This window comes from Plasmopara halstedii (assembly GCF_900000015.1).
Source record: "Plasmopara halstedii genome assembly, contig: Scaffold_323, whole genome shotgun sequence".
Lineage (NCBI taxonomy): Eukaryota > Oomycota > Peronosporomycetes > Peronosporales > Peronosporaceae > Plasmopara > Plasmopara halstedii.
In genome coordinates, this window is record NW_020187244.1 from 301431 (window position 1) to 315908 (window position 14478).

General features: G+C 43.5%; 4 protein-coding genes across 4 annotated transcripts; 1 reads left to right on the plus strand and 3 right to left on the minus strand.

Moving 5' to 3' along the window:
- Window positions 1-2205: 2205 nt before the first annotated feature.
- Window positions 2206-5208, minus strand: PHALS_08563 (glycine dehydrogenase; the record flags this gene model as incomplete). Its single annotated transcript, XM_024723934.1, has 1 exon — window positions 2206-5208. The coding sequence occupies one exon, from the start codon at window positions 5206-5208 to the stop codon at window positions 2206-2208; it is 3003 nt and encodes a 1000-aa protein (XP_024574861.1).
- Window positions 5209-5521: 313 nt separating this feature from the next.
- On the minus strand, window positions 5522-6820 carry PHALS_08564 (uncharacterized protein; the record flags this gene model as incomplete). Its single annotated transcript, XM_024723935.1, has 5 exons — window positions 5522-5767; window positions 5836-5959; window positions 6014-6336; window positions 6389-6531; window positions 6607-6820. 5 exons carry the CDS (start codon window positions 6818-6820, stop codon window positions 5522-5524), a joined length of 1050 nt encoding a protein of 349 aa, XP_024574862.1.
- A 418-nt stretch (window positions 6821-7238) lies between these two features.
- PHALS_08565 (uncharacterized protein) lies at window positions 7239-8183 on the minus strand (the record flags this gene model as incomplete). The annotated part of the gene is made up of 1 exon (XM_024723936.1): window positions 7239-8183. The coding sequence occupies one exon, from the start codon at window positions 8181-8183 to the stop codon at window positions 7239-7241; it is 945 nt and encodes a 314-aa protein (XP_024574863.1).
- A 2535-nt stretch (window positions 8184-10718) lies between these two features.
- Window positions 10719-11552, plus strand: PHALS_08566 (uncharacterized protein; the record flags this gene model as incomplete). Its single annotated transcript, XM_024723938.1, has 1 exon — window positions 10719-11552. One exon carries the CDS (start codon window positions 10719-10721, stop codon window positions 11550-11552), a length of 834 nt encoding a protein of 277 aa, XP_024574864.1.
- Window positions 11553-14478: the final 2926 nt, after the last annotated feature.

Genomic DNA, 14478 nt, shown 5'->3' on the forward strand with positions numbered 1-14478 from the left:
TGGTGTCGGGGATCATGATTATAATCGGACAAGCGTTCGTGGTCTTCAATTCCAAGTACCAGCGCACGATGGCGCTGAACTCGGTGGAGGCGGAGTACATGGCACTGAGTCTGTGCACTCAAGAAGTACTCTGGGTGCGGGCGATGCTCAAGGAAATCGTAAAACAGACTAACGAACGATTTCTTCATGGGCAAAGGAAATTTCCGACTTCAAAGGAAGTAGAGCAGCTTAGAAAATGATCCTAAGAAGGCGGTACAGATGGTACTAGAGGCCAAGCAAAAATTTTGCACCACACAGTGCACATCATATGTTAGACACAAGAGATGCGGTCAAATGAAGCAAAGAATCTAACTCTCAGCTTTAAGAACCGACCCTCTCCTCTCAAGAATGCGTACCAAGAAGAAGAATTGTTGTCAGCAGACGCCACACAACGAGCATACTAAATGTGGATCAGACAAATAGGACTGGATGGTACAAGAAATGTACAACCCCAAGATCGGTATCAAGTCCGTCTGATGAAGATTAGGAGGTTCCTGGATAAAGCAGTTGATGCCAAACGAATCTTCACGGAATTTACATCACCTGGCAAGAGCCGAGTGACGACAATCAAACACTACAGATAGATACATGGGGCATCTACTTAGGAAGTCCACACTGTCCGCAGTTCCTTAAGGTGAAGCGATTTATCAACTGGATAGAAAGAAAAATACTAGTGCATCACGTCAGTAAGATGAGAGCATCGATATGCTTTGCGCAGGAGAAAATGGACACATGCGAGCCGGATAAACAGATCTGACGGAGATGGGATGAGATGGTACAGCATTGACAAAAACGCGGAAGACATTTCGGTATGACGAAGACAGACATTGAAGGGAACTAGCTTGGAAGAGCTGCAAAGGACTGGGTCAAAGCTAGACAAGAGGAAGAGCACCAGGATACTACAACCCAGCAGTCAAGTGAGACGCCGGAGAAAATCTTTTGTAGGAAGAAAATAAAGCAGATTGATCCACCTTAATATAGTTGGCGAGGAGTACAAACAAAAACAACTGGGCCTATATGTAAGATGGTAGAAAGAAGGTAGTCGGGTCAGCAAAAGAGAGGCCAACAAAAGGAAGGAGGAACAAAAGCACAACAAGGCGAAGAAGGAGCAATAAGATAAAAACAGAAAGCAACGAAGATAAACCCAACAGAAAAAAGACAAGGAAGAAGTTGGGAATCAAGAAAGACGATTGCAGAAGAAGAAAAGGACCGACTAAGGATAAAAACTTAAGAATGGAAGAGATCGAGAAAAGGACAAACTTAGGATAAAAATTCAAGCAATGGAGGACCAACCATTAGTGACTCAGGAAAAATTATTGACGCAGCGCCAACACCGGGTAACACCGATTTGAAAACTGACATCAAACCAAATCAGAAGCATGGAGAAACTTTTAATTTTGGAGGAAACAGGAAAGCAGACCTAGAACCATTTCCAAATGTAGGACTTCCTCATCGAATGGGAGTGGAGTTTAAATGTACAAACAACTGAGAGTGTGATGCCTGACTAATAGCGACTTCAATTGGTGAATTGAATCGGAGATTTCCTTTGACGTGATCTTTTGTTTATGAACATTCTATACAGCCTGCAACCTGAGTTGCTTTCGGTATTGAGATACTATTGATGAAGTTAGATCTGTGTTTCGAATTTTTATTCCCCAAGAAACGGTCATCATCGTAGGTGGTGACCTCGTGGCCTGTACGTTGAATATTATCAATTGCTGTTCAAAATCAATGTAGTGATCAGTAGACTTGACCGTCATATTGTTGTGCAATTTTCTTCCATACACCGAGAAGCCCAATTTTTCAGAACTGGCAAGGTTTTACTCGAACTGATGTTATCATGAGAAAGTATCAATTGTTCATTCCTGCATCCTTGAGAATGTTTTTGAGTTGTTAACTCCCATCTATATTATGAAGGTGGTTACAAAACTATCTCAACATTCTCTGTCCTGCTACACATGATGAACTCTTTGCTTCATACGACACAGCACTAAGAGAGGGATCTCTAGCGATGTCAAATTTGAATCCGATCGTAAGCGAACTATCTGAGTAAATGATCACCCAGTAAAGCCAGGAAAGAAGAACAACTACCTGTGTCACGGGACTAGACACAGAAGCCCTAGCAGTATTGCAAACAGCTTACTCATGGGTCAAATGTAGATAACCTTACTCATAGTCGGTAAGAGGTGGACAGCTACACACAAGGTGACGGTCACCATGCACGTTGTCTACGCGGCCCACAGTCGGCCAATACGTTTTGTTCTTGCCACCTTGTTGCCACGGAGCAGGGAATGCAGCTTGTTCACGTGAGTATTTACGATTCCACACATCAGCCGCAACCTGGTCCACTGTGTGTGGTGCATGTTTCAAAGGCGAATCTTCGACAGCAATAACACCTGTGGCGACGTCTTCGATCTCGTGACGGATTATCGCTAACGCATCACAAAATCGATCCATCTCAGCTTTACTTTCACTCTCCGTTGGCTCAATCATGAGCGTGCCGGGTACAGGCCACGACATAGTCGGGCTATGGAAGCCAAAGTCTTGTAAACGCTTGGCCACGTCCTCTTCTACAATACCCAGCTCCTTAAAAGGGCGTATATCGATTATGAACTCGTGCGCGCATGTTCCGTTAGCACTTCGGTAGACTACTTCATAGTGGTTTTCGAGTTTCTTGGCCATGTAGTTTGCGTTCAAAATAGCTGTATATGTAGCCTGCTTTAAGCCGTCCTCGCCCAGCATATTGATGTACATCCAAGGAATCGGCAAAATACCTGCACTGCCAAAAGGCGACCCACTGACAGCCGAAGTTGTCTTCTTAACTGTGTGTTCACCCTCACCACCGGTAGGCATTACAGCATGACCCGGTAGAAACGGGGCTAAGTGTGCAGCGACGCCGATAGAACCAACACCGGGGCCACCGCCACCGTGAGGAATACAGAAGGTTTTGTGCAGGTTTAAGTGGCAAACATCAGCACCAATGCCTGCTGGATTGCACAGGGCCACTTGCGCATTCATGTTTGCGCCATCCATATACACTTGAGCTCCGTGCGAGTGGATGAGGTCTAGCATATCCTTAATACCAGGCTCGAATACACCAAATGTCGATGGGTACGTGATCATAATAGCGCTTAAATTGGCGGAGTGTTCAGCTGCTTTGGCAGCAAGATCTTCACGATCCACGTGGCCATTCTCATCCGATTTGATGACGACTACCTTCATTCCTGCCATGACAGCACTGGCTGGATTCGTACCGTGTGCTGACACGGGGATGAGGCACACGTTTCGATGGCCCTGGCCGATTGATCGCTGGTAATTGCGGATCGTCAACAGACCAGCGTATTCGCCCTGAGCGCCGCTTTGTGGCTGCGTAGACACAGCGCTAAAGCCCGTTATAACAGCAAGTGAATGATTGAGCGATTCAATAAGCTCGTGATATCCGGCGCTCTGATTTGCAGGTACAAACGGATGCACGTTGGTAAATTCCGGCCACGAAATCGGCGCCAGCTCCGACACGGCGTTAAGCTTCATGGTGCAGCTTCCCAGTGAGATCATTGAGTGATTCAGTGCCAGATCCTTGTCTTCTAGCTGCTTTAGATAACGGGTAAGTTCCGTCTCCGAGCGGTACTTATGAAAGATTTCGTGCTCTAGATACGACGACGTTCGCCGCAGACCTTCGGGAATGCTCTGCTTTTGAATCTCTTCTGCACGAGAACAGAGAGACTCACTTATATTTTTCGATACATCCTTCTCCGAAGCGCCAAATGCCAGTAACAACTGTTCTACGTCTTTCAAGGTGACACTTTCACCCATGGAAACACCAACGCGTTTGTCATCAATCACACGAATGTTCACGCCACGTTTCGTCGCTTTGGCTGCCACATCATTCGCAAAAGTGCCAGACTGGGACACGTCGATCTCCAATGTGTCGAAAAACGCATCATTTAGTACTTTACATTGAGGTGCGAACTTTTCTAAACCAGCCGCCAGTGTCGCCGCGTAAAAGTTAACACGCGACGCTATATTTTTCAGACCTACTGGTCCGTGATAAATAGCATAAGCAGCGGCCATATTAGCCAGCAGTGCCTGAGCCGTACAAATATTGCTTGTAGCCTTGTCCCGGCGAATATGTTGCTCTCGAGTCTGCATGGCCATACGCACAGCCGGTTCACCACGCGAATCTACTGAGACACCGATAATGCGGCCAGGCATTTTACGATAATATTTCTTGGTTGTGGCTAAGAAAGCAGCATGGGGACCACCAAACATCATCGGAACACCAAAGCGCTGGGCCGAACCAAGAGCAATATCAGCGCCCCACTCACCAGGTGGCGTAAGGTGAGTCAGACTCAATGGATCAGTAGCAACAGCAACCACAAATTTCGATTTATGCGCGTTGATAACAAAATCACGGTAATCGTTCACAGCACCGAACGTAGTGGGGTATTGTAACAACACACCACTGTATCCCTCATCTTTAAGGTCGAGATCAGTCTTCAGATTCCCTACAACCAGCTCAATTCCGACATTTTCAGCTCGTGTATGCATCATTCCAATGGTTTGCGGATGAACGTCCTGATCGACAAAAAATTTCGCACGTTTGCCGTTAAAATTACCGTGGGCTAATGCCATGGCTTCAGCGGCGGCGGTTGCTTCATCTAACAGCGAAGCATTCGCAAACTCGAGTCCAGTTAGATCTAAGATCATCGTTTGAAAGTTAAGCAGCATTTCAAGACGACCTTGCGACACTTCAGCCTGGTACGGAGTGTAACTCGTGTACCATCCTGGGTTTTCGAGGATGTGACGCACAATTGGTGCAGGCGTAAGTGTGTCATGAAATCCCATACCAATAAAAGACTTGAGCGTTTGATTTTTTGCTGCTATCTTTTTCAATTTCGCAAGAGCTTCGCTCTCGCTCAGCGGTGGTGGTAGATTTAGTGGCTTATGCAGCCGAATTTCAGCCGGCACTGTAGCAGCAACGAGGTCTTCGACAGTGTCAAAGCCTAAAGTGGCCAACATAGTCTTGCGATCCTTCTCGGAGGACACCCCAAGGTGACGGTGAACAAAAGCATCTGTCGGCGCATAAGTACATGATGTGGCCGTAGTACGAGCGATCACAGCGCGGGTCAGTGTCACGCGACGCGCGGATAAAATGCGCTGGAGCAACATTTTACTTGACAGACGTTCAAATCACGGCGCGAATACGTGAGTGTTTGTGATGTGCAACTTGATAAGCCAAACAACTTTACCGGTTTTAAAGCACCGCAAGCGGCATCCAATCATAGCGATCATGACTATAGCAATACGAACAATGATTGGTTTAAGCTTAATATATATTAACCAATCATTCGTAAAGAAGCGTAAACCCGAATTCATTGACGTTCCTCAATTTATCTCTTAAGTAATGTAATTTTTAAGTAACTGAATCACAAAGGTGCAAAGATTAGTGTTGGATTTGACTGGTAGAGCAATTCTTTCACAGCTACATAATCAAAACTATTTGACAGTAATTTGAAACTACGCGTGCAATACTTTGTGTAAATTTTGGCTTATGTTTCGAGTCGCGCTTGCGTCCATCGCATCGAACTTTGCCTTCCCACCCATTGTTACCGCACAAAGTTAGCCATTTGTTCTTCGCTAGTATCAAAGGCTGGTAATTTTTCCCTTCAGTAGCAGGATCAGAGATAGCTGTGAGGAACGCAGATAACATTTTAAAGCACTTCTGGGGCTGCGATTAGCGGCAAAGACATTTCTTAATCAATGCGTTTTTCACAGACTATATTGGCAAATACGCACCCGAAACCAATGTATCAAACCAGCTTCTTCCTTCATTATTAACATTTCAAGAAAATCTTGCTCGAAGCACATGTAGTGATAGTCAAATTGCTGTTTCTGCAAAGTATTGTGTTTGTCAAATACCCTGACCAAGTTCAAATTAGCAACTAAAGCATTATGTATCACAAAATTTGCGCACCACATTCGCTCCGTATCGAAGATGAACAACGCAGACTCTAAAACATCGCGAGGTACGAGGTGATACGTGCGTTCCAATTCAGTGATGGACAAAAAGACTGTACGATTGACACATGGATCGATTGGCCACGATGCAAATGACGTAGGACGCACGACTGTTTTCTCGCTTGGTGTCAAATTCATGTTGTTTTGCTTGCGATGCAAGTGCAAGTCCACACTTTCTTTTGCGATTGTTTCTACACGCTCAGTTTCCTCCTTCCTGGTAGCTTGTTGAAGCCGTCCCAGTCGACTTTCTTCCATTTTAAAGTTTTGCAATCGCTGCATCTAAAATCTTGCGTGAGATTTTAGTCAGGGCGTAGTACAACTTTCTACTTACTAACTCTTCGGGTTGTAAGTTGACTTCGTATGCATTTCGAGCTTTTAGCTCGACACGCAATTCGCTTGTCGACATGGCCCATGGATCGCATATTCTTCCCAATGATACAAAGCGTAGGTAAATAGTGTCGTCGTTATGAATATCTAAGAAATATAAAAGTTATCTTGTGTTGGTAGCAACAATTTCCAAACGACTAGCAGAGTTACAGCTCGACTCACAAGAACTATCTAGCGTCCCATCCAGACGTAATATTTGGCCTTTAAGAGTGAAAAAGTGATCAGAGAGTGAAAATTTTACAAGCAGGTTCTTGGAAAGAACCCATTGATCCACTAGGAAACGCTGCAAGTCTTTTATTGTTGTCGAAGGAGTCACAATCAACGGAAATTGTTGCTGCTTGAAGTCTTGTGTGCTTCTGTAGGCACGAGCATCCATGTTGATTCTGTCGATAAATTCATCTGGTATAATTTGGCAGGTGGCTATGAAGATTTTCAAGTTGTCAGGTGCATTAGACATTGGTTTTCAGCTTAGACGACCAAAGAGATGCTCAAAGAGATGTATCAAGGTGGTCCGAAAAGGCACTTGTCGATGATTATTTAAAACTTTCACTCAGCTCTAAATTTGATAAAACATCGCGTTGTAGAACAGAATATTACTTGATATCTTGACACTTTTCGCACAATCATTGGAGTATAGCGCGATACCAGATGCAACGAATGGCGATAGAAAGAACGAAGACAAAAATAAAGACGAATACATCGTCTATTGTCTTTCGGCCTTTTACCAGAAACTCTACTCAAAAATAGAAGACCATAACCGTTTAATAATGATGACAAGATTTAGAACCAGTACATTAAACACCAAACGCACCTTTCACGACGGGTTGACTTGAGAGCACAGTATTAACCAGAAAGCCAAGCCCGTTTTCGTCCGAGTTCTTTACATCCGGCAGTTTCATTGCCTTATGTAGCGCCATCGCACTCATAGAGACCAAAACTCTCACCAGTAGTACCCACAGCACAATGGGGGGATGAGTTACGAGAGATGACAGGAAAAATTCTAAATCTGCCACATCCGGCAGCCATCCTGAACTGCTTTTTGATTCACTCATTGCATCCATTTCCAAGCGTTGTGTCATTAAATGTTTCAATTTCTGCCTCATCTCTGGCTCCACCCACTCGCGCTCTAAATGTTGTCGAATTGAATCAATAGATACACCCTTGGAAACTAGCTCTTGATGATTCACAAAAGCCTCGTCCTCAGCAGCCCAGCTCGCTATAATGGATTGGAAGTCCATACACACAGCTGAGTAGATTGCGCCCGCCACAATCATGACTAAAATCAGCCTTTCTGCCAATAAATGAAGCTTTAACGCTATCGAGTGGCGACTCATCGTCGTATTAGTTACAGGAATAGTCGCCTTTAGAGTGTTTGGCGATAGCTGAGGCTTTTGCTGGTCCATATGCGATTCCTCATCAGCTGTCGTCTCATTATCCAGCAAGTCTTGCACCAATTGCTCGTTACGACGGCGTCTAGTCGCCGCTTGCCGTCTGCGCTGCGCTGGATCAACACGGAGTGAGATTTTCGGCTCCGTCAGCGAGTCGGCAGGCACCGACGCAGATGCCAAAAGCTCGTCCACACCCTCGTTCAGTTGCTGTTCCAGCTCTATTGTCTCATCAGATGATTGTGGTGTTTTAAGCGAAGTAACTTGGCCTTTTAACATTTTTAAACGAATGTCGCTGCTCTGTAATACGCGAGCACGACGAGCAGCACGCTTTTCCGCCGCCGTTAGTACCATGATACAGAGATTTTTTTAGTGAGAAAGCACACACAAAACATGAAATTTAACTACTTGCGGATAATGTCATTATTTATCCATAGATATCATTATTCTGATTGATCTAAATGTCCTGCAAGATAAAAAATGATAATATATTGTCTATGACAGGCTGGGACTCCAACATATACCACGCCTGAAAGAATTTATGAAAAAATTGCTGCGTTATAGAGTAAAGTAATTCCCTGATGTCCCTTAGTAGATAGCATGCAGATACTCATAGATAAACCAATCAACATTTTTCCTTCGGTATAACATGCAGAATAGGTTTGTGGCCGTCAGATTTGATTATTTAGTGAATAGATAAAATTCAGTCCTGCCTTCGATGCGTGCTCGTGTCCTGTAGCCTTAACCGAATCTGCAGTCTGAATAAAATTACAACGAGTTGCTGCCATCAAGCAAGTGGCCAGCTATTGAGTGTTAATTGCTACGAATTGTCCGTTCGATTTCTATATCGCAATTATAGGATATCAAGTTTTGGACACAACATTATTATCATTGTGCTCACGACTGTCGGTTTATAGGAGATGCTTCTAAAATTCGCTCATCACATCAATATGTGCTTTTTTAAGCATGTCTTCGGTTGCTAAGTAGTAACTAGGTTTTTAAGTGTATTTAACATTGTGGCGGGACACCTTGAAGCATATAAATTTTCTTAATGATAATGACGCTACGAATTTCGACAAGGTAGTCGTTGAAAGTCTCGTTCCGTCTTGTTCTATACAATACACCGAGACTCAAGTGTCAGTGGTTGCGACGGTATCAAGAAAGACATCTGGGAATCACAAGTTGTGCGGCATCTAGAAATGTACGGATTCAGGTGCTCGTGTAGCTTATGATTAGTCCCAATGGCTCACATGCAACTTTAATAGCAGCAGGTAAGCTGATCTGATAGGACTCAATGCTCACTCGATTAAACGCATGCTATTTCAGAGATTGTACATTAAGCTGCTGGCTGAACACACCTTTCCACTAGGACGAGACGCAACGCTGCCAAGTGGGCGCAACCGCTTGTGGCTACGAGACTTATCTGGTTCCGTCAGGACTAATAACACATGTCACTGGAACCAAAAAATTAGATATCATAACATTACGTAACTTAATAATAATCAAGTATCCATGTATTTGTGCTTAGACTATAGAATATGTGTAGCCTCTTATCTCTAAGATTCAGCTGCGAGAAGCAAGTATGTCGGATCCAAGACCAAAAAAGTGCCGTCTTCAAGCCACATCGCGCAAGGTTTTCCAATGGGGATACATAAACGCATCAAATATCAACTTCCGTCTATTCGTGTCATAATGTATAACTGTGGTGCCTGGTGCCTTGTTGAAGTGTATCCACGCGTAACTCTATTGTTGTATTGTTGACGGGCAACTCGATACTATGCACTTGGCGTATTACTGAATAAGCGTAGGCTAATCCCTGACTTATAAGGACACTCGCACTATTTATCGCCACAAACTACGATGCAAAGGTGCTAAAGTCGTAAATTCTACGAGTGCGCCAGACGCGCACCTTCTGTCTCGTCTACAGCTCTGATTTTGTGTTTTAATTGAACTTATAACAGCGAAACGATAATATGTGTCCCTAACGCGAAAGTTGTAGGTTTTTTTCTACCTAAACAGACGTGAACTTACAATATTTTCGAAGCCATTTAAGATAAAGCAGCTGGTGCACCATTGAAAACGAGACGAGTCGGCGTACCCCATTGTTTTTATCTCACAGGCGGGTAAAGGATCAGCAAAGTTATAGGCATCGTCCGGATTCGCACGAACCGATTTGGATGCTCTATTATTGCTTTCTAGCGAAGTAATTGTCAATCTTTCCCGCGATTTGACATTTTAAATGAAGTGACTAAGAACCAGATCTGTATTCTCATTTCTATATAAAATGCACGCTTGACCAACAAATAGGGAAATGGCCTATTCGCTTTTAAATGAATATTTGTAGTCACTAAGATGTAAAGTCTCGTACTCTGTGTCTTCAGGAATCGAGAGGTAATAAAAGGATACAATTTTCCTTGTGCTTGTAATTGAGTATTGACTTGAACAGCACGCAGCCCCAACGCTTTAACGCGTCTGTGGCCAGCGAGGGCTGCGGCTTGAAATCGGCTTACAAAGCATAAAAATAGAGATTGAGATGGGGAAATAGATTCGATATTCCCATGATAGGTTGTTTTAAGCCTAAGTGGATAGAGGCTGGTTCTATTAAAGGAGAGCCCTAATAAAATTTGAATGAAATCCAAGTCTCGTATGGCACTGGTCTCTGCCAACACAAGGTGAATCATCCTCGCTGCAAATGCGTGCGGCAATCATTCGAACAGCTGCACTTCAGTTTGCAATTCTCGCCGCCGAGCATCTGGAGCATTGAAGAGCCAACAGCAGCAAAAGAGATCACCTGCTTACCGTCCATACACATCCTGTTCCTTCACTCTGCCATACCATCTCAACCGACCTCATTTTCAATTTAACTGCGTTCACCTCACATCGAAACAAATGGCATGCAACATTCCAAGCTCCGCTGCCAAAACTATAACTTCGATCGAGTTTGATACTGAATTCTCCGGCGTGACCAACAACGACAGTAAACCATACGTCAAACGCTCAAATTATGGAAAGTGCCAGTACAAGACCGGCAAATGCTTTAACGAACGCACCGTTAAGCGCAATGGTGAAGCACATTCGCTCTGCGAGGAACACCGTGTCAAACAAAACATAATTCAACGTCGCAGCGATCGCAAGTACCAGACGGTACACGCTGTTCGTCGTCGTGAGCGGTCGCAACGTCGAGCGGTGCTGAAAAAACAAGTCTCGCTGGCGGCGGCTCAGCAACTGTTTTATGAACATCAACAACAGAAGACGATGGGCATACCGCTATCGCAATACCATTCAATGCATTTGCTGACGACCAATCCCAACGATGTTGCTCTAACAAATTCAAGTGAGAGTAAGAATATGGGTCTTGCTCCACCAATACAGGTGCCACCACCAAATCTCATGTCTGATGACCACAGCACTATTGGATCGTCTTTGGTTTTGTCTATTCAACATCAGAATAGTTTTTCTGGAGCTGCTGATCGCAAAATTGAAATTGCATTAAACGACGAATCGTCTCCAACGGGCATTGATGACTTTGCTCTGAACATGTTTCTGACCATTCCATCTTCCAGTAGGGGGCATAGCATGCCAACTCTTAGGGATGACGAGATTGAGGGCAGCAGTGGCTTGGCGGACAACTTTGGTTTCGTGCCAATTACATCACATTCTGATGACAAAGAAATGTGGAGCGACGATGATATCGAATTCTTGCAGACCATTTTGCTTTCTTAAACGCATTTGGCTTCAAAACGGCATTTCGCCTTCTCACCTTACCGAGTTATTCAACTGTCGCTATTCCAATTATTAGAGTGCAGATGATAAACTCCTTACCATTGTATTTGTTATACGGATCAAAATAAAAGCGTCGTTATTAATCTTTTTGCTATGTTGAGTTCCTATCCAGATTAGACTAATAGCAACAATCCATAAATCAAATTATTTTCTTTCGAACATTATTTAAAAAAGCGCCAGTATTTGGTTCTTAATTGCTTCTTAATGTTACGACGTGTCCAGCATACGTTCGAGATAATGCCAGGCGTGCCTATTGTGTGGCGAAATTCGCTCATAATCTATAATTTTAAGCCGAGACTTTCGCAATCTCCAGGTTGCTAATCACGAACCGTTCGAACAAGAGAAATGTCATACACAACAGGGAAGTAGCGCATTTGCGGAATATATAGCAACATCTGCGATTCGCAAGAGCAGCACAATCGAATCTGCGTTAGCGAACATGGCAGCAGCACAAACAACGCTACCGAGCATGTTGTCCACGAACATGGTATGGTAAGCATTGTAACGTCATGGATCGAAATATCAAGCTATAACTGTTGTCGAGATGACAATATTTTTCGATGCGCTAGACACCATGCAATATTACTTCGGGCGTTTTTAAAAAAATTATACCAGATCGCTCAAATGAAAGTTTGAAACTTGTTTGCTGGCTCAGACATTGTTTTTTAGTAGTAGCTGCGTTCAAGATCTCCGACGATGCAAGAACCCACGATCGCATGCATTTCGTTAATGAAGGGTGGACACAGTTGAGAATCCTATTTTAGCAAATCCACATATTGAGCTTATCGCGGTGACGATTTTCTTCGTTTGCGGGTCAATCGCTCAAGATTGTCTGCTCAGATAAGCGCCGTTTCTATATTCTCATCACAGTTTCCGGTGACATTTCGGAGAACGTGACAATGTCTCAGTTAAGAAAGCATTATATATACAGTCTTGCGGTAGCCACACGCTGATACCGTAACAGGGCGCTTGATTCAGCGTTGCGAGGGTAGTCGTATTTAACGCTTTGATCAATTTTCTGACGCGAGTATTCGTACAAATCTGGACTGGAGGCTAACGCGTCTCTAGATAACCATCTACAGTGAGCTTTGCCTTATTTAGGTTAACACAGGAAATTATTTATCTTCTATTTTTATGTGCTGATTGAGCTTTTAGATCGAGAGAAAAAAAATGTTTAGGATGCCTAATGTAAAACGGGCGGAAATGCAAAGCTAGAAGGCGCCGCGTTATAGTTGTGCCACGATCACCGAAAGCCAAAGCACAAATTTAAACTGTCAAAACTAATCAGTTACCTATTTTGAATGACGCAATGTTTTGTGGTTTTCTTCTAAGCAAGTCAATAGCCTATGGTGGCAATGTGTCACAGTTGCGTCAAAGAATATATTGGTGGGTTCCGGACCCCTTCATTTCATGTTCGTTTGCATAAAAAATATTTCGAAAATGTTTATTTCGCTGGTTTACTTTAACGTGTCTTATTGGATATCGAGATCCTACTCAAGATTATGCAGGAATTCTCAGGTGCGCAGCAAAATGTATCCTCTACAATTTTGTTCTAAAATACCATTGTTACTGCGTACCTTGGTCTCTGATTACCATTCGCAGCTGAAAGAAACCTTCCTGATATTACTTATTGCAACAGCTGAATATTCTCTGATCTCTTGTATTCGTAATGATCCGATTACGTATCAAGCAACATTACGTTCGCGCAAACATTAACGTCGTTAAATAACATCAACATTGTGAAAGGTTTACAAGAATAGCTCAATGTCAAGGTAAAGGCAAAGATTCTGGTCGCGTGTGTATCGGCTGATTGCCATTCAAGCAGCAAGCAATTCAAATGCCGTAACGAGTTGAACTCAATCCTAAAAGCGCTGAGATGTACGGGCTAGTGTCAAAAAATTACATTCTAACTGCTTGAGTCTATGTGTAATGTGGGTACGTACCCATCCATAATACGGTGTACGTGCATATCACACTGCCGTTTTTGCGCAGTTTAAAAATACAGTGGTGATTGATGTATCATCATGATGAGAAATCAAAGAGGATAAAAATGGATCCGTCGTATACGTCTCATATATACAGGATCCATAGTATAACTTATATGTATGTCATTACAGTTAGAGATAAAATAAATCCACATTTTTGTAAGAGGAAAGTACTTGAATAACTTTAAAAATTATCGGGTCAATATCTTCGCCATATCCGCCTGCTGGTCCTGCTTCCCGATGAAGAAACCAGAGAGATTACGACGGCGCCAAGGACACACTTGTTCATGTTCGCAAATAACTTATTAACGCGGACAGACTCGCAAGTTTTTGCGTGTGCTGCACGACAATGGTCATATATATCGTCAGATTGGTTTATGCGTAGCCACGATGTGGCCTGCATAGTTGTGCCGTCAAACGGTTGAATGCCACTGCTGCATTAGCCCCTATGGCACTCATAAAACATCACGATTATAAAACTCACCGCAGGAAGAGAAACTTGACACCAGTTGAGAATTTTCATCAATCAGGTGACTGCACATTGTTAAGTGCAGTCACCATACTTTTCTGCGGCCATAATTATCGGAAAATGGCATTTTAACCGGAATCATGATGTACTTAGCTTGGTATAAGCATGTACAATTCTTTACTTGCCGTTTAACACAAAAAAATGGAGCCGGGGTTGTTGAGTAGTGGAAGGCAAATGCCAAAGTGAATTAGCTAGCAGCCAAACAATCTACCCTTCCTACATATCTGTAATTACCTTCTTGTGTGCCCTTCTTGTTCCCTGTTCCTTGGTAGCAGCCGCTCTCGAGCTTCTTCCTGCGACGCCCCGACAAGATGAAAGTCGCGAGAAAGAAGTTCTGGATGTGATCCAATCA